General features: G+C 39.1%; 1 protein-coding gene across 1 annotated transcript in view; it reads left to right on the forward strand.

Annotated features, from left to right (window-relative positions):
- The window catches only part of CD109 (CD109 molecule), a 77,481-nt gene extending 61,518 nt beyond the window's left edge, over nucleotides 1-15,963 (forward strand). Inside the window, exons 29-32 of the mRNA XM_026844076.1 lie at nucleotides 6,400-6,536; nucleotides 10,656-10,812; nucleotides 11,297-11,399; nucleotides 12,698-15,963. Coding sequence (XP_026699877.1) covers nucleotides 6,400-6,536; nucleotides 10,656-10,812; nucleotides 11,297-11,399; nucleotides 12,698-12,888 — 588 coding nt within the window. The 3' untranslated portion in view covers nucleotides 12,889-15,963. The remainder of the gene's footprint in view (nucleotides 1-6,399; nucleotides 6,537-10,655; nucleotides 10,813-11,296; nucleotides 11,400-12,697) is intronic.
- Nucleotides 15,964-23,401: the final 7,438 nt, after the last annotated feature.

The following is a 23,401-nucleotide window of genomic DNA, read 5'->3' on the forward strand; positions in this document are numbered from 1 at the left end:
TCATACTATTTAGAACTAGCAAACTGTAAATAGCCATTTCAGCTGCTTGCTCTTCCTCCATAACAGAGATTATATTACAAAGAAATTCCACCTTCAAGATTTTCCCTAGTCCTATGAGAAATACCATATGAGAAAAAGACAGTATTGGATCTGATTTGATATGACCACTAATGGGTCTTTCTTCCCTGCTGTCCTGTCCATGATAGTGGCTTAGAACCACACAGGTGAAAGAGAATACCTTTGAAAAGATACAGATAATACAGAAATATTAGTCTCTGAGTATGGCAGACTCATTTTACCGGGAGTATATAGATAAACTTGTAATTGCTGAGTGTATCACAAAACCAGACAGTTTTCTATTAGAGTCCTTCTAGTTGTACTTGGGAAAACTGAACATAGGCTGCCTTTAATTGTCTTGAAATTTTATGCCGGATCAGATTTGATCTCAAGATCTTTTCAACCTGACCTTCACTTCAGTGTTCTTATGCATCTGGGAAACAGAAGAGCATGGTGATGGTTGGTAAATACACTTTTGGATAAAAGACCTTTACAAAGAAACCTTCACAGTTGCCTCTCAGCAGTGAACAGCAGCTAGAGATACACCTCATTCATTCAGCACGATTCTGCAAAACCCACAGTGCCATAAATCGTGTCCAGTGCTTATTAATTCCCAGAAGTGCAAATGAAGTTTACAGCAAAGTTCAAAAGTTTCAGAGCATAGCTTAGATTCAGACCTGCAGGCCAAGATAGAAATGAACATCTCAGCAGGACTGTGTTCACACATCTGTGGTTTCAGCGTGTGTGTGTGTATGTGGAATGTAACAAAGTGGGGCTCCAGAACAGTTAAGACTACTTAACCTTAATCATTGTTGAGAAATACTCCCTGATATTAGTCAACTGATTTCTTAAGCGAGCTGATCAAAAACTTTTCAGCAAATTGTTTCTTGCTGGAAGACGCTGATTTGATGAAATGAATGCCTTTTGTGGAAGCACATTGGTTCCAGTTAATTTCTTGCCAGCAGAAAAATTTCACATCCAAATCAGTGTGTCTGTGAAGACTGAGCAGAAGTCTTCTACCCAGAATAACCAGTAGTTGACTCCATGGTTAGAGGGCTCCTTGGGGGTGTATAGCACCATGCTTCAAGTTCCTGGTTTGTTGTATAAGATGCAAACGTGCTCCCAAATAACTGGTGTTCAAGAACCAACGCCAGATTATCTTCTTCATTTAGGTCACTGCGCTGTTGCTTTTTTTTCCTGCAGCCTTGAGTCAGAGATGCTGTGGCTTGTGTCAAAATACTGTACTTAACACACTGGAGTAACTTCTCCAAAACCTTTTCTTTGCTGGGATCAGTTCTTTTCTTCTGCTTCCTTTGGCAGGTCTGATCTTCTAAAAGAAAGAGCACTAATGCCATTTGAATGAGATTTCTTTTTCCCAGACACAAGCTAGATCTGGGTCGCATTTAATAAATCAGATAGCGTATGACATCGTGATCACATTTTTTCAGCTGGGTTTCATTGTCTTAGGCCCGCCAAAGTACAGTGGTGAGATTCACTGTTCTGGGATTTGACTTTCTGGCCAAATGTAGCATGTCAAAACAGTAATTCATTTAAATATCACAAAACACAAGATTTGGTCCACTAATGGAAAAGGCTGCTTTCCCAACAGAATGGATTCTTAAATAAAAAAAACTTTTTTTTTTTTTTTTGTGAAACCTTGCTGTCTGTATGTACGAGTTGGCAGTGCATTCACTCTTGACCCTGCAGGATCTCATAAAATGTATTTAGTTTGGATAGTATAATTCAAAAGCAGACATTTACTTTTAGCTTTGTGGTTCTGCTGTCAATAAAGTCTCCTAGTTCATTCCTTCATTATGTGGGCACATACCTAAGACACTGACTGCAAGAGGAAAGAGTATATGAAAGGCACTGTCTAGAGAAAGGAGTTGAAGAAGCGATCTTCCCTAAGTGGCCTGCTGAAAGTGCTGGCAGAAACACCTCGCTGCTGTCTGGAACCACTATGAACCGGGCTTAGCAAATGCCTCAGAAATTTGGCGTCACCCATGCCTTCTGGAAGGAAGGAGAATGCCACTGAAATCCAAGACTAGCAACAAGGGGGGAGGGTGGGGCAGGCTCAAGGAGAATGGGTATGGGCAAAGTGGATAGATGAACAAGATCTCCTTTATGTCCTGGTCATGTATAGAGAGGGAGTGAGAAAAAAGCTGATAATCACCTATTGTTACTGAAAAGCACTGATCATTTTTTCTACTCAGTGTATTTTTACTAGACTTAGGCAGGAGACTGTTATTCCACGTGATGGTACTGAAAAAGGTACACCATGAAATGCACGCATACTTTTCTGTTACAGTTTGAATAGATAGTAGTCAAAAAAGGACAGAAAAATATTGGAGATGATTTCATTGAATTCATGCCCTCAATCAAGCACACTTGTGCTGCTAGTTGCAAAGCAAAAAGGGTAGGGAAGGAGGCACTGGTTAGGGCATTATAAAGTCATGTTTTTTGAAATGTAGTGCAGTTGATTGGGTCAGATACTGTTACAAGCATCTCTCTCATGCAGATTAGTTTTCTCTTCTTGGGCTTCTCACCAGAACTGCTGCAGTATGACAAGACTGGACCAGTTCTGCCTTTAGCTTTGGCTGCTGCTTCTTAAAAGGGTTAAGAAGAAATGCAGTTGCTTGTTTTGTTGATTTAATACTAGTTTCTCTATAATAGCCTTCTGTCCCCAAAGTAAGAGTGTATGAAGAAGGACTCTTTAATTAAACTGTGTTGTGAGAAAGATTTTTCCTTCATTTTCATGAGAAATCAGGAAAGGAAAGTCAGACCATAACAGCAATAACTTATTCCATGAAAATACTAGCTGATTGACCTGTTCGGTATGTGGTTTCAGACATCCTGCTTTGGCAGTAAATTCCCATTCATTAGCTTTTTCTGGCAAAAGTTAAAACAGCTTTGTTTCTGTGATGACAGATCATTGAGTCACCTCCAGCTTGTCTTTACCAAACTTTCTGCATGCCTTTAACTGGCATGCTTTCTAGATTGGCTTTATCCTTGGTACTGTCTTCTCCTGCAGAGCAGTTGTACAGAATAAATCTTCACTGTTGCACCATGGTTGTCCTGAGTGCCTCTACAGAATTGGTTTTGGACTCACACAGCATACTAAATTCAGCAGTGTAGTGCAGGGCAACAGGAATCATGTGTGTAGATTGAAAGAAAGAGCGTAACTTTCATATCAAGCAGTGAGAGACATAGCAGCAGAAGCAAAAATCAGAGATTAAAGACTCCTATGTTTGCACAGACTTGCTAGACTATAACTGACTTCCTTACCTATAACCTGGACAACCCCCGTCATAACTTTCAGTTTGGACTGACAGTTTTCCATTTGCTGCCAGAAACTGTTGTGAAGGGTCTGTGATTTTTCCAGAAGCACTCTTCATTCCCTTTTCCAAAGTGCATGTTTGGCTCATGCAAAGGGAGTTATTTGAGCCACTTTCTGATGATTTTTTTAAACCAAAATCAAAGATGATTCCCCCCTGCCCTGCCATGTGTTTTATCTCAATGACTAAGGGAGCAGATAATGATTATTAGTTTGTATGTGAAAACTGTATGTAAACTTCCTGTTCTGTTGTTGGTGAAAATGTCTGTTTTGCCAAATGATGTAAAGTATTCTTTAATAATAATAATAATAATATTTTCTTAGATTCTTATATTTGATTCTGTCATTCTGGGGCTTTGAAAGTTGAGCTTCTGATTCATCACACTGAAGTGCTGAGTAAGCAACACATTCTTTTGTCCTCTATCAGAGGTGATGTCCCATTTGTGCCAGGATTTTGCAGTGACCATCAACATTGCATTGGGTGTTAATCAGTCTGAAGCATCTTAGAATTTTTCTCAAGTTAAATTTAATTTTTGGTGTCTTTTATTTGGTATAAGTACACGAGTATGCTGGAGCAGATGTGCTGGGGCAACTGATATCATTCATGATCCTGTATCCCATAATGATCAGTGGAGAGAGGATGACCAATGAAGGCTACTAGAATAGGGCAAGCACAGAGTTGTGTGTTGCTTGTATAGCCTCTTGCCCTTCGCCAGTTTGCAGCACAGGTCATTCCTTATCCACAGGTCATCTCTGTGTGCTCTCTCTGACTTGGTAGATAGTGTCTTGATAATTTTTTTTTTCTTCCGTAAATATGTAACTTCTAAAATATTTCTAATCTTTTAACAACTACATTTTCTTGCAGCAGTTAGTTCTGCAGCTAATGGTGCATTGCATGAAGAATCACTACCCCTTTCTTTTCTTGAATCTGCTCCCCTAGCTCTTCTATTTGGAGAGAAGGCATAAGAGGGACTGTGTTGGGTCAGAGCAAACCTCAGTCTAGCCCAGTGTTCTGTCTTCCACAACAGCCAGACGTTGATGCTCAGGAGAGACTGTAAGAAGATAAATACAAGTAAACCTGACTGTCTTCCACGTCCTGTCATGTTTTATTCAAGATCTTCAGCTGGAGATAGTTTCTGTGGGCTTAGAAAATTTTGATTCCATTAAGTTGTCTATTTTGCCATTGAACGCTTATACAGTTTAGTATCTGCAGCATCTTGTGGGAAGAAATTCCACAATTTAATCTTTAATTGCATGAAAATTTGTTTCCTATTCATCTTTCCCATGCAAATCATTATTCTGTGGACCTTTACAGCGTCCTTCTTCCAATTTACTTGTTTATGGCTGAATTTTCATCTATTTTACCATTTATTAAATCATAAACTGGTAGTAATCAGTTCAAACCCCATTGTTAACGTTCATAAAAATTCTTTCGTTTTGAAAATCTTTGCTACCTAGTCTTTGCTACCTCACATAAATTAGTATCATCAGCAAACTTTATCACATCAGGATTCACTCTGTTTTCTACACTGTGGATGGGTATGTTTAATGGTGGACACCCAGCACAGATTACTTTAGGACTCCACTCCTTCCATGTTGAACATTCATTCCCACCCTGTCTTCCTGTCTCAGCCCTTTATCGCTTGGCACATTCTTTTGTTCTGGTACCTTTGGCTAGTAATATTCCTAACCAGCTACATGCCAATTTAACAATCAAGTAGCTTATATTAGACAGAGCAACGCTGTCCATGTTTTTTTACCAGGTAGCTGGTGAGTTTATAGCAACAGGCTATTCTCCAATGTGTTATATTTACTCATTTGTCCATTAATTTGACTATTTATTATAGTTTTTATCATGTTTTCTGGTACAGATACAGAGTTTACTTGATAATCACAGTTTTCTAGATGCCAGTACTCTTTAAAAAGTTGCTATCACACTTGTCATCCTCCAGTCTGATACTAAGGCAGTTTTCAAGAAACACTGCAGATAATAATGATTCAGTTGTTTCTTTACCTCCTCAAGTTCAATTCTGTAGGCAGGACAGCCTGGTGTTTTTACTGCATAATTTTCTCTCATGGCTGATAACATGAGAATACTCATTGGTTGCTCAATTCCAGCTCCAGCATTTCTCCTTTGGCTGTTGGTATTGGTAATTTTATAGGACATTGAGATAATCAGGCTACCTCCTAATTATTCAGACCTTTTTTTAAGGGCTTCTGGTTTTACCACTCTTCTATCACTGTTTCAAGCATCTTATACACGTCTACACTAGAGGAATTGGAAACTCTTCAAGCTGTGCCTAACAGATGAGCTTATTTTCTGTTAATATTACTGTCCTGCACTGGACATCCTGTCATACTTCCTTACTTGGCTCACTTAGCAGAGCTTGGCAGTTGTTGTGAAGAAGGAACAAGAGCTCTGTCCTTGAGGCAGACTGAAGACTGTAGCTTTGTCTTTGCACAGATGAACCAGATGATGAAACTACTTAGCTGCAAGAAAAATCTGTTGTTCTGAGTTTGGAGTAACATGCTATTCCTCATCTGTTTTGAGTGTATGAATGCTGTGACATGAAGACTGAAGACAAATTCTGTATATACATTATGTATTTGCTCTTGCTCTGCTTTCATATATAGCCTGTCTCTTTTAACCCAGTGGGTGTCAGTCTTTGAAGTTTTCTTTATTCATCCCATTTAATGCTGTCAGGAAGTAACTGCATACATTATAAACCACCAGACAACAGCTAGGGAGAAAGCTGCAGGTTGTCCCCTGTGTTTACCTCAGTTGTGTCCTGTTAATTGCATTGGTTCTGCTGCATTGCAAAGTGTTCAGAAAGGTTATTTCTGTCAGAGAATTCTTGTGAATCGCAAGTGTCCGGCTGTCCCATACAAGGCCATGTATCCTGTCTTATGTAGTACTCCTCTGGTGTTACACTGTTAGAAACTTGGTGTTTTAACCACACAGATTTGCTTTACATACGTCACCTAATGTCTCTACTTGCAATCCACAGCTTAATGTTATTTACAACACAAAACACAGTGATCAGATGCTCAGATCTGTCCGGAAACAAGAAGCCTTTGACTTGAATGTTGATGTAAAAGATGACAAAGACGATAAAAACCATTTGACCCTGAATGTATGCACAAGGTAGGTAATTCAGTTGGAGCATCTCATACACCTCTTTGCCTATACAGCTTTTAAATTATTTAAAATTATCTAAATTATTCATGTGTTTGTGTGGATTTATTAATGTAGGGGTTATAAATGTGTAACTAATGAGAATAAAATAATTACTTTATAAAACCAGCAGTAGTTAAACTAAGAAGCAATTAATAAATCAATAGAGTGATAGGTCTTTTGTGCAAAATTGTTGCTGGCCAGGTGCTATTTTTTTTACTAGTATGCATAAAGATGGTGGCACCCTAAATGTTAGAGGTATATGGAAGTATCTGTGTGAAATACAAGTAAAAACTCAAAGGCTTCTTTGATGAAAGTCCTTCTTAGCTAAATGGAGGACTGTGGACAGACTTGAAAATTGAACCACCGTCTTCCACGTTCTATCTTCTAGTAGCAGACTGTGACAGCTGCCCATTACTCTTACCTTTCATGAACAGAATGCTTTGCTTTTAATCTAGAAGTGGATACTTCTTTTTTTGTAAAGAGGGAAGGAAGTTCTGAAGTGCTGAAAACAACATGAAATAGAAGTAATCATTCTTTTCTCATCTCTATTAATAAACTTTGCTCAGAACAATTTTGGCAGGAGTCAAAATCCATGTTTACATAATGATAAATTCAGCTGGGGTTTTGTCTTATTTGCAAGTATCTTTGTGGTCTTTCATTTACCAATATGTCTTATAGTTACGAATTTGGTAATGTAATATAATCTAAGCATCATTCTAGAGTTGAAAGAGGTGATGAATTTTTCCAGCCAGGCTGATTCTATTCTTTCTGTTGAATAAGGGAGGAGGGGATGCATCTGAGATGGTGTTTCTTGTTTGGTAAATACATACTGTAAACTGAGCTGAGACTGCTGAACTATCATGTCAGAGGCCACAGAACAGCCACCAGATGTTACCTGGATAGAATTTGGATCTGTCGAGAACAGGGAACATTAAACAGTTGTACTGCATATTCTTAGGTCAGCCAGTCATTAAACCAGGTTGTTTCTTTGACTGCTTTGCTGCCTCATTTCTGCTGCTGTGGAAGTGTTTATACATGTATTTAAAAGAAATATGTGAAGATGTTTGTTCTCTGGCAGTTTCTTTTGTATGCACTTACTGTAGGTAAAGAACACTGCATGTTTTACAGAAAACCCTATAGGATGTTGTATCTGGTTTTTATCTTATATCTTTTATTATCTACAAGGATGTTGAGATGACAACATTGTTTGTATTTTAGGATTTCATTTGTTTGTGAATACTTCCTCTAGAAACACTGTTTTCTTCTTGTGACATTATAATGGGTTCCTTGTAAATGCAAGATTTGCAAAATACCACCTGATCCACTGTGATTACTCCTGCATTCCTTTCCTCCACATCTTCATTTTGTTATTTATTTAAACATTGTATGCCTAGAACTGTTTTTATGCTCTGCCTACCACAAGGGAGCTGTGACAGGAGATGGAGCCTCTAGGTGACACCATCATACAAGTAATCAGATACAGTGAATAAGATTTCAGTACAGAGAGGATTCATTTAATTTGGGAAATAGCCAGCAGGCACAAAGCCACAACCTTGTTTTTATGTGTTTCTGGTAACCAATTCAGTGATACAGATGGTGGGCAGGGACATGAGAGCTCTTGAAATAGAATGGACTTGTTCTTTTTTAAAGTTTTCTATGAAGTGTCAACAGCTTTCTAAACTCTAGCACAAACTCCTGACATGTAAAGAGCTTACATGATGGGTCTGGGATAACTTGTCTAAGCATTCTGATTTTCTAGCTAAGACCTTTGGCTCAGGAATACAGACAGGAAGGGCTCCATCTCTCTGGGAAGGCTCTAGGGTGATGATGTTTTAATTGTGAAGTGTTCAAAGGATAGGAGAAAGTCTAGTGGCATAAAACTGACCCAGCAGAGTATTTTGAACATTAAGATCCATCAACACTTCTCACAGAAAGTGGATTGGTATAAGTTCTAGGAAGTCTCTGTTCTTCAGGCAGAGACCATTTCTGGTTGCTTGGCTTGATAGACTAGTCATCCTCTTTTTTTTTTTTTTTCCTCTATATATTGTGTATAATATATGCATCATCTATATTAAATTCCTGAATAAGTTTAAAGACCGTCTGTTTATAATCTTTACAACACAATGTGGCTTCATGGTAGAGAAAGCAAAGTAAACAAATACAGAAAGACTGCTGAAATCTTAATGAGTTTAGCTAGCTGTGAGTATGTATAGTTGGGTAATGGAGGCTGAAGCTTTGGAATTTTTTTCTTTCACTAATCTGCAGAATATTCTACCTTCTTTCAACCAAGCATGATAGTGATTGGCCATGGTCATCTCAACTGGAGCAGATAATGTCTCATTCAAATTAAATGGATTCTTGGTCAGAGGAGCTAACTCACAGGACTGCCAGTTTCTTCTCTAGTCAGTCTTGTTGCCTGTGTGCCATTTTCAGGCATGGGAAACTGATTGCTGATGTTTCTACTCACTCTTGTTTATGCTTTCTGCCTACACTAGCTTGGTGTTTTCTCCTCTTTGTGTCATCTATGAGAGGGTCCCATGTAGATCTCATATTGCTGGACTGCTGAAACATAAAAATCAACTCAAAACATTCTCAGTTTTTTCAAGTTCAAGTTTAAAGTCTTTCTTTCTCTTACTGGTTATTCTCCTTGCATGGTGATTCCTTTTTTTTTTTTTTTTTAAGAGATCATGATGTGAAGAGATGATACCAGGAGCCACCCACAGTGCTGTCCTTTTCTTTGCTGAGAGCCAGATCCTCATAACTTCTAGGGATATATCATATTCACTTGACAATACCAAGCTGGTTTGGTTACCCATTGGTATTTTGGTAGCACCCCAGGCTGGCTAGACAGCTTGGTTATTTTCCTCCCCTCTTATTGGTAATTATGCAGAAATAATTACATCCAGTTCCAATTCAGTTATTTGTTTTCAATAGCAGCTACTTTGGCACAGCACATCATCCAACAGATGGTTTCATTTGTTTCTAATCTTATGAGCCAACTGAAGTCAGCAGTTGTGCTGTATTTCTTTCAAAGTCATATCTGCATTCAATCAACCATGCTGCCAGGCTTAACAGCATTGCTTTGAAAGCAAGTCTTCCCTTTTTTTAAACCATCCAGATCTACAAAGAAATAGTTTTATTCAATTACTTTCAACTACTGTCAGGCCTTCAAAATGAGGATTGGAGACACTTCTATTCTAGTGTAATAATAATCATTTACCCTCAATGCCAAGTGGAGGGAAACTCTTCTGCCACCTGCTTTATTTAGAGCAATACAAGCTTTTGCAGGTCATTTAGGAATCACTTGTAGCACAAAACACTATAAATGTATTTTGATAGTTCTGTTGTGTGCCATAGTATGTAAGGCTTGCTCAATAGAAGAAAGCTTTTTAGTCCAGCATCTGATTCTCACATTGGAAGAAAATGTAATAATAAGCATTATTTAGGAAAAAAGAAGGAACTCAACTTACTACTTTTTCCAAAACTGGATGAATAATGTGGTGATGCATTTTAGAAATGGAATTTTGAGAAATAATCTGATGACTTTGTTAATGGAACCATCAGTCTCTATGAAGGAAATATGAAAAGGTTTGAGAGACTTTTTTTGGTGTATGCCTTTATCTCACCCTCCAAAAATGAACAGAAGCAAACCAATGCATCTGTAAGAGAAACTATTGTATATTTCTGTTCAAGAGTTCCTACAGCGGTTTCTTAATTACTTCTTTTGAAACTGTTTAACTGAAATATTTCCTGTGTGTTTGTGATGTAAACCTGCACTTATAGATGACAATGGAAAGCTCCTAGTGGTGTCAGTGAAGTCTCTGTATGATTTATGTGCTGTAGTTTTCTCAGTGCTAAACAAGCTTTTGCATATGCAGTTGTAATTATCAGGCAGAGTAATAGATAAATCAATCAATTATCTCTTTATCATTAGGAATTTTCTTGTCAGCATTTTGTTCTATTTGTTTCTTAAGTATTCTTAAGCATTATTGCTTCTGTAGTTGGGATTTAATAACCAAACAGTTTCTTGGAGAGTGGACTACTGTATTTATACTAAAAGTTTCTTTGTTTCTGTGTTTTGAAAAGGTACTTGGGTTCTGGCACAGCTCCCAGTAGTGGTATGGTCCTCATGGAGGTTGGCTTACTCAGTGGTTTCTCTGTGTCACCGGATTTCATTCCTTTAGACAATATAGTTAAGAAGATGGAAAGGGACAATGGAAAAGTCAACTTATACTTAGACTCTGTAAGTTGAAAATAACAAAGAAATGTGTTTGTAGTGATGTTAATCTTGAGTCTGCCATTGTTTGGTTTAAATTTGGAAAGACGTTATGATTGTGTTTTTTGGGGAAATCAACATCTGCTGTTCACGATGAATTAATAGTTCCACTGTTTTTTACTGGGACTGATAGATAGGTACAACTCAGTTATATTTGTAAGGGGTTTTTAGACTAGGCCTCTTAAAAAAAACAAACAAACAAAAAAACCCTATCTATCTATCTACCTATATATATATATATATATCTATATATATATATCTCAGAAGGCAGACATTTCAAGAAGTCTGTAGTTTGGCCAAAATGACTACAAATGAGATAAGCATATTTATATGCATCCTGACTCCAAGTCTTCAGAAATGAAGTGGACTACCGCTGAGCTAGAAGTCCTTACCTCTTTCATGAAAACACCATCACCAGGGTTCTCAGGATGTTTCTCTTCTATTTTTCTAGCTAAATGAAACACAGGTTTGTGTGGATATTCCGGCTGTGAGAGACTTCAAAGTGGCAAATATTCAAGATGCTTCAGTGACTGTAGTGGATTACTATGAACCTAGTAAGTGTCAGTCATTCCAAATGGATCTCGGTGATTCCGAAGTTTTAAAGAAAGTTTATTTTCATGTAGCACAAATTTTAGTGAAAACAACATCAAACTGAAATTTAATTTTTTCATTGAATTGCAGACTTTTTAGACATTGACATGCCAAATTTTCAAGCAAATAGTAGTGTTTTCCCATATATATATTTCAAGCAAATAGTAGTGTTTTCCCATATATATATTTTACTGTTCTAATGGGCTGGTTCCTCAGCTGGTATGAGTCATTATAACTTAATTGTCAGCTGGTATAAATTGGCTTCAGTCTGGTCCAATGTGTTCTCAAAAACTATCAAAATGAAGCAGGAACTTCACTGTGGTTCGCTTACCAAGTTAATGATTATCTTTCAAGTAGCTTTTCCATCTGTTTCTTGTTTAAACTCCTTCACTGGAGAAAATGCCAGTGGTTTGATTTCTATAGTTCTGTAAAAAAGGGAAAAACAGTTTCAAAGTTTTTTGATTTTTTTTTTTTTTTTTTTTTTTTTTATGTGTAGAGTGTGTTTTAGAGAAAGGCAGTAATGTACAAAGCTTTTGGGCAAAATGAAAAATGAAGAAAGATTACAAGCTGCTGGAGAAGATAGGTTTTCATTACAGCAGCTAGCTGAAACATTATTAAGGATTTGGGTTTAGTTGAGATAAGGCATAAAAAAGTTGGATAGGCAATTTTCTTCATGTTGGTTGGTTTTAGCACAAGACAAGAGACAACCAAATATGCTATGATGCGTACTACTATAGATAGATGAAGATCACATTTACTCTATGTGGGCTGAAGTATTTGTTCAATCACAGAATTTTAAACAAAAGTAGGAAATTAGCAAATATAACTACAATGTCCATTAACCTAAAGCATGTTTTAAGGCCTAGTGGCTTAACAAATTAGAGCAATTTTTATTTGAGACGGACACATAACCCTTAGAATCTATGGCCAAAATTAATTTCCACATGCTTCAATTCCTAGAAGAGCTCAGGATCTAGTCTTTTATAAGTATGCTGTTGGATAGGCAAATGAATACATATATTAAAATGTCACGTATAAATGCACATGTGTAAATATTTTAATTATATTTAAATACATTTAGTATCAATACATTCTCAATAAATCAATATTCATTTCAAGATATGAATTAATATCCTTAAGGACTATGTACAAGGTCTGCACCAGAGTTTAGTGCATCCCTTAAAAATGCTTTCTTTGTGAAGCTAATTTGTTGGTTATTTATCAGAAATTCATTAACTAATGTTAACTAACCTTTGAACAGGGAGAAGAGCAGTGAGAAGCTACAATTCAGAAGTAATGCAAAGTATAACCCCTTGTGACTTCTGTGAAAGTGATTGCAGTCTTTGCCACCGAGATGGTTCTCCAGCCTTGCTTCAGCACTCTTCATTGGCCTCCTTGTTCTGCGTGCTGTTTGTCCTTCATGTAAACTTGCTGTGCAGTTGGGTGCTGTAAAAGGAAACAGATTATGTTTCACATCTAAGGTTTCTATAAATTGTCCAAAGAAATTTTCAGATACCAGCCCATCTGTAGTGATTACAGTGACCGAACTCCTACTGCGTTCAGGGAGAGCTGGGCTGGCCCATACGTTAAATTTCTGGCTGTGCCAGAAAACTTCTTTAAGCATCTGCTGGAAAAACTTTCCAAGTGTTAGTTTCATACTGAAATTATTTTCAGAAGAAGCACAGAGTTACCGAGAAAGCAGTCTGAGAAAATATAAACCTAGCTTCCGTGTTCCCACTCCCTTTTTTCCCCCAGCTTTGTGCTTGTTTTTTAGGAATGTATGTTAGTTTACCATCTTTTCTGAAACACTCTCTGCTCCTCTGTTGGGGTGCTGGTAAGCAGAGCACTGGGAGCTTAGTATCAGAGCTTGCTTTGTTCTGTTCTGCAGGCATGACACAACATTAATATTGAATTTCACTGTGTGCTCTCATGGGGAATAATATGAAAAAGAGCAGATCCAAGAGCCAAAAAGTGCTGCATTCACAAACTGCTGAATGCTCCAGAAAGTTGTCAGTCTTTTTTTTATCATTACAGAGAAGCTCCATGGACTTTTTTGCCAATTCATAAGCTAATCATGCTTAAAAATAAGGCCTCGGGATGTTCTTATGCATTTTACTCTGAAAGACTTTTACTGTAAATGTATCAAAGATGGAGTCTGGTTTAGACTTCATTTTTCCAGGGTTATTCAGAAGCAAACCTAGTTCTCTTTTCATGTGAGAATGCTGGTGTCACTGGCATATTTATGGCCAGCAGGATGAAAGCTGCTTTGATTCTTCTCTGGTTTTTGGAAGTCTGCTAGAAAGAATTTGGGGCATCATTTACATCTTGTGTTTGCAGTGTTGTCCTGTCAATGGTTTAAGTGGCATAACCCTGAAGAGCTGTTTACTGCTCTCTGTGCCATGTTAGCTGGTTGGCCCTGAATGCCATCTGTGCATGCAACTCCTGTTGGTTGGCGGGAGAGACTTTTAGGAGGTGTGAGCTGCACGTGCATTCAGTCCAGCATAACAGTTGACACATTTGCTTACCTTTAAGCACATCCTTGTGTGCTTATAAGTGCTTTGCTGAAGTGGAGTTGAGGAGAGAGATGGTGGCGAGCAACAAGCACTTTTATACCCAAATTACAGGTCTCTGTGAATGCGGAAATGCGTGAGCTTGGGAGCTCTTCCCTCCTGAGTGAGTGTATTGAACGTCTTCCCTATTTGGTAGCCCATTTATCCTTCTTGAACACTGCCTGTGATATCCAATACTTAATTCTTTTTGGTAAGGAAGCCAAGCTGATAACATTCCTAGTTACTAAAATGAAGTTAATAGCTGTCATGCTGACTAACAGAGGTAGACATTTTAAGACTATTGATTCCCTTTCTTTACCTTTTTCAGACGGAGTGTGTATGTGTGCACATGTAATAATATGTCAGTCACTTTCCTTGAGCAATTTCTAATTTTTATTCAAATTTTGCTACTGCTTGAAATGTATATTTTTGTATTCTGTGCTCATCTGTACTTTTGTTCACAAAGGAAATTAGTGGATGGTAGCATGGGAAGAGGCCTGAACTTCCCAAACTGAGTGCCTTCTAATACCAAGGTATAGGTTTTTAACCGCAAGTCTAGTTTAGGTGGTAACTAGTAAAACTAGTTATTTGTTTTACTTTTGCTATATTTAGAAGGTACAATGTTTTTCACAAACTTAGGGTTCTGTTCTGTCTTTGGCAGATCTTAGGCCTGGTTCTTTTTAGTCACTTCACGCTTTTCACTTGTCTTTGGTGCACTTTGGATCTAGCCCCTTGAATAGTAGTTTAGTGCCTAGTCTGCTTTGACCCACATGAAGTAATACTGTATTTATTGAAACCCAAAGCACTACTTAGTCAATAGGATGCAGGACCTGAACCTCTGTAAGCCATGCCCGTGGTTACATGGGTCCAAAACTAATAGAAACCAAGGTACAAATTGAAACACATCATTGCATCTCAAATCCTTTACCCATGTATGGGAACATAGATTAAATTGTGCCAAGTGTAAGATCTGGAAAACATTCACACTCTTAAACTGGAATCTGTTTTGCTGTGGGTTTGCTTTTTTGATGACCTATGAAAACAGGTCGTCTTTTGCTTTTGAGGACAGCAACCTTGACATGTCATTTGACTCGATTTAATATCATTTCAAGAACCCAAAGCTCACATACTTTCAGTTTTTACTCTATGTACAGCTTCTAAGAGGGACATTGATCCCTGATTAATGTTAGGATAAAGAGGTGTATTTTCTAGAATGTACTGGAGAGAAACTACACCTTTGCAGTAGATAGTAGGAATAAATTAGTTTTATTTTGCAGGCAGTCCCAGCTTCCCAAATATTCTCCAGAAAAATGGATTTAAACTGCCCAGCCTAATTTCAGACAGTTCAGCTTTTATTAGTATTCCCTTACATTTGTTTTTGAGACAAACAGCACATGTTTTTAAATGACTCTTGGCTGCCTTGCACACCATACTAAGAAGCATCAGTCATAATGCACCATGTTATGGAAATTGTCAGAGTCAGTGAACAAATATCCTCTTTTATTTTACTTTTCTCTATACAGCAGGCATATCATTAAAGACATCCAAATCTGCCTCTGTACTAAATTATTTTAAAGGAGCAGTGTACATTTTATGACCTTAAACAAATGTTTATACTACGTGGCCTTTAACATTCCTACACCAATGCCTTCAGCCACTTTGGAGTTGTGGCTAGTGCTTTGAATGAGTTGCAGAGGATAAGTTTTGTATTGTGTGTTGGCAGTGAATCGAACAGAGGAAAGGGAAATTATGTGGCATAGTACTTGTTTTGTTTTCCTCATGGTTATATAGGAACCTTTACAGAAATGCTCAGCATAACTATGTTTTTCCATTGTTCTATAAAGTCGGGTTTTGATGTTAGAGGGGAGATGCTCCCACTGAAGTTATTAGTCATGGTTTGAACTTGGCTGGTGGCCAGTCACCACTCAGCCAGTCACTTACTTTTTCCCCCCTCCTCAGCGAAACAGGGGAGGGACAAGAAGGGGAGAATTTATAGGATGAATGAAAAAAAACAGTTTAGTGATAGTAACAAAACAGCAGTAACAATAGGAAGTCCATATGGCTAATACACAATGCAGTTGTTCACTACCTGGCAACTGGTACACAGCCCGCCCCCAGCAGCGATCCCAGCAACATGAAAAATCCCACCACACCGACTGGAAGACATAAAGCAAGAGCACCCGCCTCCTTTATATACTGAGCATAACATCACATGATACGGAATACTCCAATGACCAGTCCGGTCCTGGCCTTCCAGCTGTGCTCCCTCTCAGCCCAAGGAAAGTTAACTCTATCCTGGCCAAAACCCGGACAGCCTCCACCCCTTATTCCATACCATTTACATTATGCTTAAGTTCCAAATACATTTTAAGGAATCACCACCTCTTTCCTGGGTTTCACAGATGTCATTCTCTTAGTCTATTTGCCATCCTTCCAAAATGTCTACTGAATTAATTTAGTCTGTAACTTTGGGTTCTGTCTGTCATGACAGTCTTTTAAGGCTGGAGGAATGAGGTAGAGTTGGCTGTTGGTAAAGCAGGAGGCTTTGGATGTGGCAGGAGGATGTTGCGGGGTACCAATTACAATAACAGGCTTATTTGACAGTTCAGTTCATTTGCTATTTCACCTAAAATCCAATCCCCTTGAGGCACACATTGGAATTCTCTGTTCTTCTGTGTTACCCACCAAGTGCACCTAGGTCCTTCGGCAAAAGTAATCCCATGCATGGGTGTACCTTTACCCCCAGCATATTTCTAATGCGCACTATGGGGGATTTATCCCCATGCACAGTATGTAGGAGGTTTGATTGAGCAGGGCCAGCTTGCTTGGCAGATCCTGTGGTATTGACTAACCAGGTGGCTTTTGCTAAATGGACGTCCCAGTGTTTGAAAGTTCCCCCACCCATTGCTCTCAGTGTAGTTTTTAGCAACCTACTGTATCGCTCAATTTTCCCAGAGGCTGGTGCATGGTAGGGAATGTGATATATCCACTCAATGCCATGTTCTTTGGCCCAAGTGTCTATGAGGTTGTTTTGAAATGTGTCCCATTATCTGACTCAATTATTTCTGGTGTGCCATGCTGCCATAAGTCTTTCTCCTTAAGGCCTAAAAGGGTGTTCCAGGCAGTGGCATGGGACATAACATAAGTTTCCAACCATCCAGTGGCTGCTTCCACCATTGTAAGCACACAGTGTTTGCCATGCTGAGTTTGTAGGAGCATGATATAATCAATCTGCCAGGCCTGCCCATATTTATATTTTAACCATCATCCTCCATACCAAACAGGCTTTAACCATTTGGCTTGCTTGATTGTAGCAGATGTCTCACATTCATGGATTACCTGTGCAATAGCATCCATGCTTAAGTCCACCCCTTCATCACGAGCCCATCTATATGTTGCATCTCTTCCCTGATGACCTTGAGGAGTCATGGGCCCAGTGAGCCATAAATTGTTCACCCTTATGTTGCCAGTCCAGATCTACTGGAGCCACCTTAATCTTGGCAGGCTGACCTGCCTGTTGGTTGTTCTGATGTTCTTCAGTGGCCCAACACTTGGGTGCATGAGCATCTACATGATGTTTTACAATTAAGTTCTCTACCCAAGCAGAGTATCTTGCCATAATTCAGCAGCTCAGATGGGTTTGCCTCTGTGCTGCCAGTTGTGCTGTTTCCATTGCTGTAGCCACCCCACATTGCATTTGCCACCATCCATGAGTCAGTATAGAGGTAGAGCACTGGCCTTTTTTCTCAATCGGCGATACTCAAAGCCAGCTGGACGGCTTTCACCTCTGCTAACTGACTCGATTCACCTTCATCAGTTTCAGCGACCTGTTGTGTGGGGCTCCACACAGCTGCCTTCCACCTTTGATGTTTTCCCACAATGTGACAGGACCTGTCAGTAAACAGGGCATATTGCTTCTCATTATCCAGTAGTTTATTATCTGGTGGAGCCTCTTCAGCACAAGTTATCTCTTCCTCTGGCACCATTCCAAAATCTTTGCCTTCTGGCCAATTTGTGATCACTTCCAGTATTCCTGGATGGCTGGGACTCCCTATTCGACCCCGTTGTGTGATTAATGTGACCCATTTACTCCATGTGGCATTGGTTGCATGGTGTGTAGAGGGGACGCTCCCTTTGAACATCCAGCCCAGCACTGGCAGTTGAGGTGCCAGGAAGAGCTGTGCTTCAGAAGCGGCTTGGATGCCTTCATATGCTGCCAATAACTCTTCTTTGGTTGGAGTATGGTGGTCCTTGGATCATCCTCTGTATCCCTAACTTCCAGAACCCCAGGGGTTGACCCCAAGTCTCCCCTGGTGTTCTCTGCCAGAGACTCCAGGTAGGGCTGTTCTCCCCGACTGCAGCGTAGAGCACATTTTTAACATCTTGTCCTGTCTGAACTGCCTGAGGGCTACTGCATGAACTATTTGCTGTTTAATTTGTTCAAAAGCCTGTTGCTGCTCCAGCCCCATATAAAATAATTCTTTTTCTGGGTCACTTGATAGAGAGGGCGGACAATCTGACTGTAATTTGGAATGTGCAGTCTCCAGAAACCCACAACACCTAAGAAACCCTGAGTTTTCTGTTTTGTTAGTCGGTAGGGACATAGCTGTTACTTTATTAATCACCTCCAATGGAATCTGACAATGTTCATCTTGCTGTTTTATTCCTAACACTGAATCTCTTGTGCAGGTCCCTTGACCTTACTGTGCTTTATGGCAAAACTGGCTCTCAAAAGGATTTACATTTTTTTTCTCCCCATTCTCAAAAACTACTTCTGCTATATTACTCCATATATTGATGTTATCAACATACTGTAAGTGTTCCAGGGCTTCATGCGGCTCCAATGTAGTCTGGATCAGTTCAGGGGAAATGGTGGGGCTGTGTTTCCACCCCTGGGGTAGTCAATTCCAGGTGTATTGGACACCCCTTCAGGTAAAAGCAAACTGTGTCCTGCAGTTTCTGTTGTGGACTTTGGAGTGGTTGCAATGTCAGTTGTTTTATTACCAGATCCAGAGCCCTTCTCTTCATTTTGAGGATGTTGAACAGTGTTTAATAGTACTTGGTAGGCGTGGGGCAAGGCACCAGCATGTTGCAGTGAGCTGTGCCTCTCTGGAATTACCCAAGTGACAACATACTTTTTCTAAATATTTTACTAATTATTCAGGATTCTGCACCTGTTTGGGAGTGAAGTTCCGATACACTGGAGGTGCCCACTCTTATAGGTACTTGCCCATGCTACTCCACACCCCCAGCCACTCATAATTCTCCAACCTTGGAGTAGATCTCCAGGTGATACTCTTAAATAATTGCTTAACGCTGAGCAAAGCCTGAACCACATGCAGGAACACACTAGCTCCCAGCAGGAAGATGACCATGTTAATGTCAACATTTCAAGGATATTCTTGAAATTCTCAAACACAGCTGTAAATAGCCCCAGGACCAATGACTGCATCAGGTCACAGATCAGCATTACATAGTACAGCAAAACCAAAATCTTAACCCAACTCTCATGGGTGGTGAACAGCAGCATGGGGACTAAGTACAGCAAATGAGGTGATAAAAAAGACCAAAGCACTAGACAATATTACCTGATCTGTCATTATCTTAACCCTTGGGCCCCACATTCGGTGCCAAAATGACTGTTGTGGTTTGAACTTGGCTGGTAGCCAATCACCATGCAGCTGGTTGCTTGTTTTTTTCCACCCATCCCTGGTGAAATAGGAGAGGGACAAAAAAAAAAAAAAAAGGAGAATTTGTAGGTTGAATAAAAAAAAAACCCACCAAACAGTTTAGTGATAGTAACAAAGCAACAGTAACAGTAGGAGGTCCAAACAGGTAATACACAATGTGGTTTCCCACCACCTGACAACCAGTACACAGCCTGCCCCCAGCAGCGATCCCAACAGCACGAAATATCCCACCGCACCGAGCAGAAGCTGCAAAGCAAAAGCACCTGCCTCCTTTATATACTGAGCATAACATCACATGATATGGAATACTTCAGTGACCAGTCCAAGCCTGGTCCCCCAGCTGTGCTCCCTCTCAGCCTGAGGAAGGTTAACTATATCCTGGCTGAAACCAGGACAAAATCTTTTAGCAAAAAATCTTTAGGAACAAGGTCTTCAAGGAGCTTTAAGGAGTGGTGTTAAAAGCAGTCAGAAAAAGGTATTTTGTGATGGAATCTTCATGTCGCATTGCATGAACATTTCTGTGTGGTTGCAGTTTCTTTGACATCTGTGTATTCTCTGGTAATTCTTGTGCCCTTTTTAGCTGCCAATGGACATGGTCTGTGCAGGGCCATTAGTATGCTGTTAAATCAGCAAGAAATAGTAATTTGGTCATGATTGAGTTTAGGACAAAACCATAATGCATTTGAAGGGATTCTCCCCGCCCCCGATTCTACCTTTGCTGTCATCCATGATCTTAGCAGAGGTTTTCTCTACAGATTTCTCTCTGGGTGTCATCTAGAAACCTGCTATACCAAATGCTGTTGTACAGAACAGGGAACGAGTGCTGCCTATTGGGTTTACAGCACCTCAGAGTGTGTATGCTGGGCCAGCTCGATGTTCCCAACATGGCACAGCTGTTCTCCCATTTACTTCACAAGCAGGAGCCTGTGGCTTCTGCACATCAACGGCACATGATAAAAGGGGGAAGTGACCAGACTGGTGGAGGAGAAACATAAGAGCCAAAGTCCAAGGTTACACACCTGTCTTTTGTCTTGAAAGTCACTGTTGAAAATAGAACCTAAGATTCAAAAATAATTTTAATTCAGTTTTCAAAATATTATCCTAGCAATATTTCTCCAAATGTGTTGTTGAATTTAGTATGAAAGTTGATAAGATCTGGTTTAAGCGGATTCTTGTAGAAAGCATATGTAGAAAACATAGCCAGTATATAGGCTCTAGTGTACTACAGTGTGCAGTGTGTGTGTGCAATTAAAAACATTCAAGATCTTCACAAAGTGCCTGAACAAACAATGCTGTGTGATGTTGTTTTTCAAAATATACAGTTAGGTTTTTAGGAAAGATTATATCTAGAAAGCAACTGGTACCTAATGGCAGAACTTTTCTATCTATTGCAAACACTTAAGAAAGATTATTTAATTTTAATTCTAATGGCCAATAATATTTCTGTTGTAGCCTTTCTTCTTCTACCATAAATTTTTATGCAGTAAACGATATTTATGTGTTTAGTTCTCTAAATACTGGAAGATTTTGAAATTAGTTACTCTTATTATACTAGTAATTTATCCATAAAATACAACAGCAGTCATGTAATCAGGTCTTTTAAGTTATTAGTAGATTCTTCTTTTTCCCATGTCAAACTATGTCAAAACTTCAGTGTTCTTATTCAGTTTATTGTATTTTTGCGTGCCACTTGAAAATACCATTGCACTAATGCTATTCTATGCAGTAAAGTCTGAGTGTGTTGTATTAGATCAATACAGTGATTATTCTTCCTAATGGATAGCTTGTTATTTTCAGATGTGTTTGAGCATTAATTGCTTATGTGCTACATTTGAGTCACCAGAACTCCAGTGTTAAGATTTCTCTTTACTTTAAAATCATACCTTTTATTTCTGTATTTCTTGGTTACCCAAAAGATTCATTAGCCTTGCTCAGATCTTATGATGTTGCATTATGAACTGATTATTTTGTTGTGGTTTTTAGTATTGTTAGGTGTGGTGAGATACTAATATGAGGGAGAAAATATAAAAAAACACTGGCTCAAAGGAAGTATCGTATAAGCAGATGTAATGTACAATACATTAGCTGTTCTACTGGCTATTGCATCTCTTCTTTTTCCATACCAGGCCTTAAGCAATTTGAGCTAAAATACTTGGCTGCCTTGAGATGTAGTCAGATACCTAGTTTGATCTATTTTAGGACCATCATACATGTTTCCACTTGTGATCAAATCAGAAATGGTAGAAAAAAAAATGCTTTTATGAGCTGTTTTGAGCAAACAGAGGTGAACTAACATGCCAGCTATGCAAATTGCTTCTGTCTTTTCCAACAATAAAACAAATGTTAAGGAACTGGACTGTTTCACAGGATTTTGGAAAATTGTCATTGATTTATTTTTCTTCAAATAAAGTTTGCAATAGCTATTTTAAAATTCTATTAAAGATTACTTTTAATAATATATGTCTAGTGTTTGCCTGTTCAACAATACAGCCACCTTGTAGTAGATTGCCGTTTCCGAATTGTGTTGACCACTGCCCATCCTCAGCATGTCTTAGGGGCTGCCTCACCTGTGTTTTAAAGCTCATAATTTGCAGTGGTTCAGTGGTGACTTTTATGGTCAGGCTGCTAACTATGACCTTACAGATCGTTGTCTGGGACTTTTCTAACTAGGGCTCACCACATCTTAAAAACATATTATTTTAGTCATCATAAAGTTAATGGAAGCTTTGATGTTAACATCAACAGAAGTAGTATACCTAAGATTATGTGATGAACTCAGTTGAGGCAAGCCCTCTGTGGTCATGGAGAACCTCAGGATCTGTAGGAACTGTACTTTCTGTGAACGGGAGCAACCCTTTCAGATAAGAGCTTATTGCTCCATGGACCTCAAGTGGCAATAAGAGAGCTTCAAGTAATCTTTATACCAAAGTATTTTATAAAAACCCTAACTGAACTGATGTGCACTTTTTTTTTTTTTTTTTTTTTTAATGGCTATTTTAACTGTCATTTTTCATGCTTTAGAAGTTTGGCCTCCATGACCCTACCTTTCCCTAATTCTCCTCACAATTCTCTCACTGCCTGACCTTGAAAGAGCTTCGAGCCTGTTTCAGCTTGGAAATGAGGTTCTGTTCAGCCTTGCTCACCTCTTTGACCTGTCAATGATTTTGTCCATGAGGTCAGCAACCATCCCTGCGCTGATGTCTCACAGATCTAACCTTCAGAACTTTTGTTGCTTGTCAAGATTAAAGTGCTTTTCAGTCTTTCTCACAGATAAATAGATAGCAACTCAAACTCAGGGTGGATAACGGACACTTAGGACTTGTCAGCACAGATTTATGAAGCTGAAATCATGTTTAACCAACCTGATAGCTTTTTATTATGAGGGGATTGGCTGCGTGGATGAGGAGAAACAGTGGATGTTTATCTGGACTTTAGCAAGGGTTTCTCTCATCCTCATAGATGAACTGGTGGAGTATGGGCTAAATGAATTGGCACTGAGGTGGACTGAAAACTGGCTGAACAGCCAGACTCAAAGGGTTGTGATTGGCAGCACAAAGCCCAGCTGAAGAGCAGTTACTGCTGGCGTACCCCAGGGATTGATACATGCATAATGCTTTGCATGCTCTTATTTGCACTTACAAAGCTTCATCACTGCTTTCCTGCTGTGGTGAGTTGGTATCAGCCAGCAATAAGCACCCATCAGCTGCTCATTCACTTCCACCCCCA

Source organism: Athene cunicularia (genome assembly GCF_003259725.1).
Source record: "Athene cunicularia isolate RWA chromosome 3 unlocalized genomic scaffold, athCun1 chr3_part1, whole genome shotgun sequence".
NCBI lineage: Eukaryota > Metazoa > Chordata > Aves > Strigiformes > Strigidae > Athene > Athene cunicularia.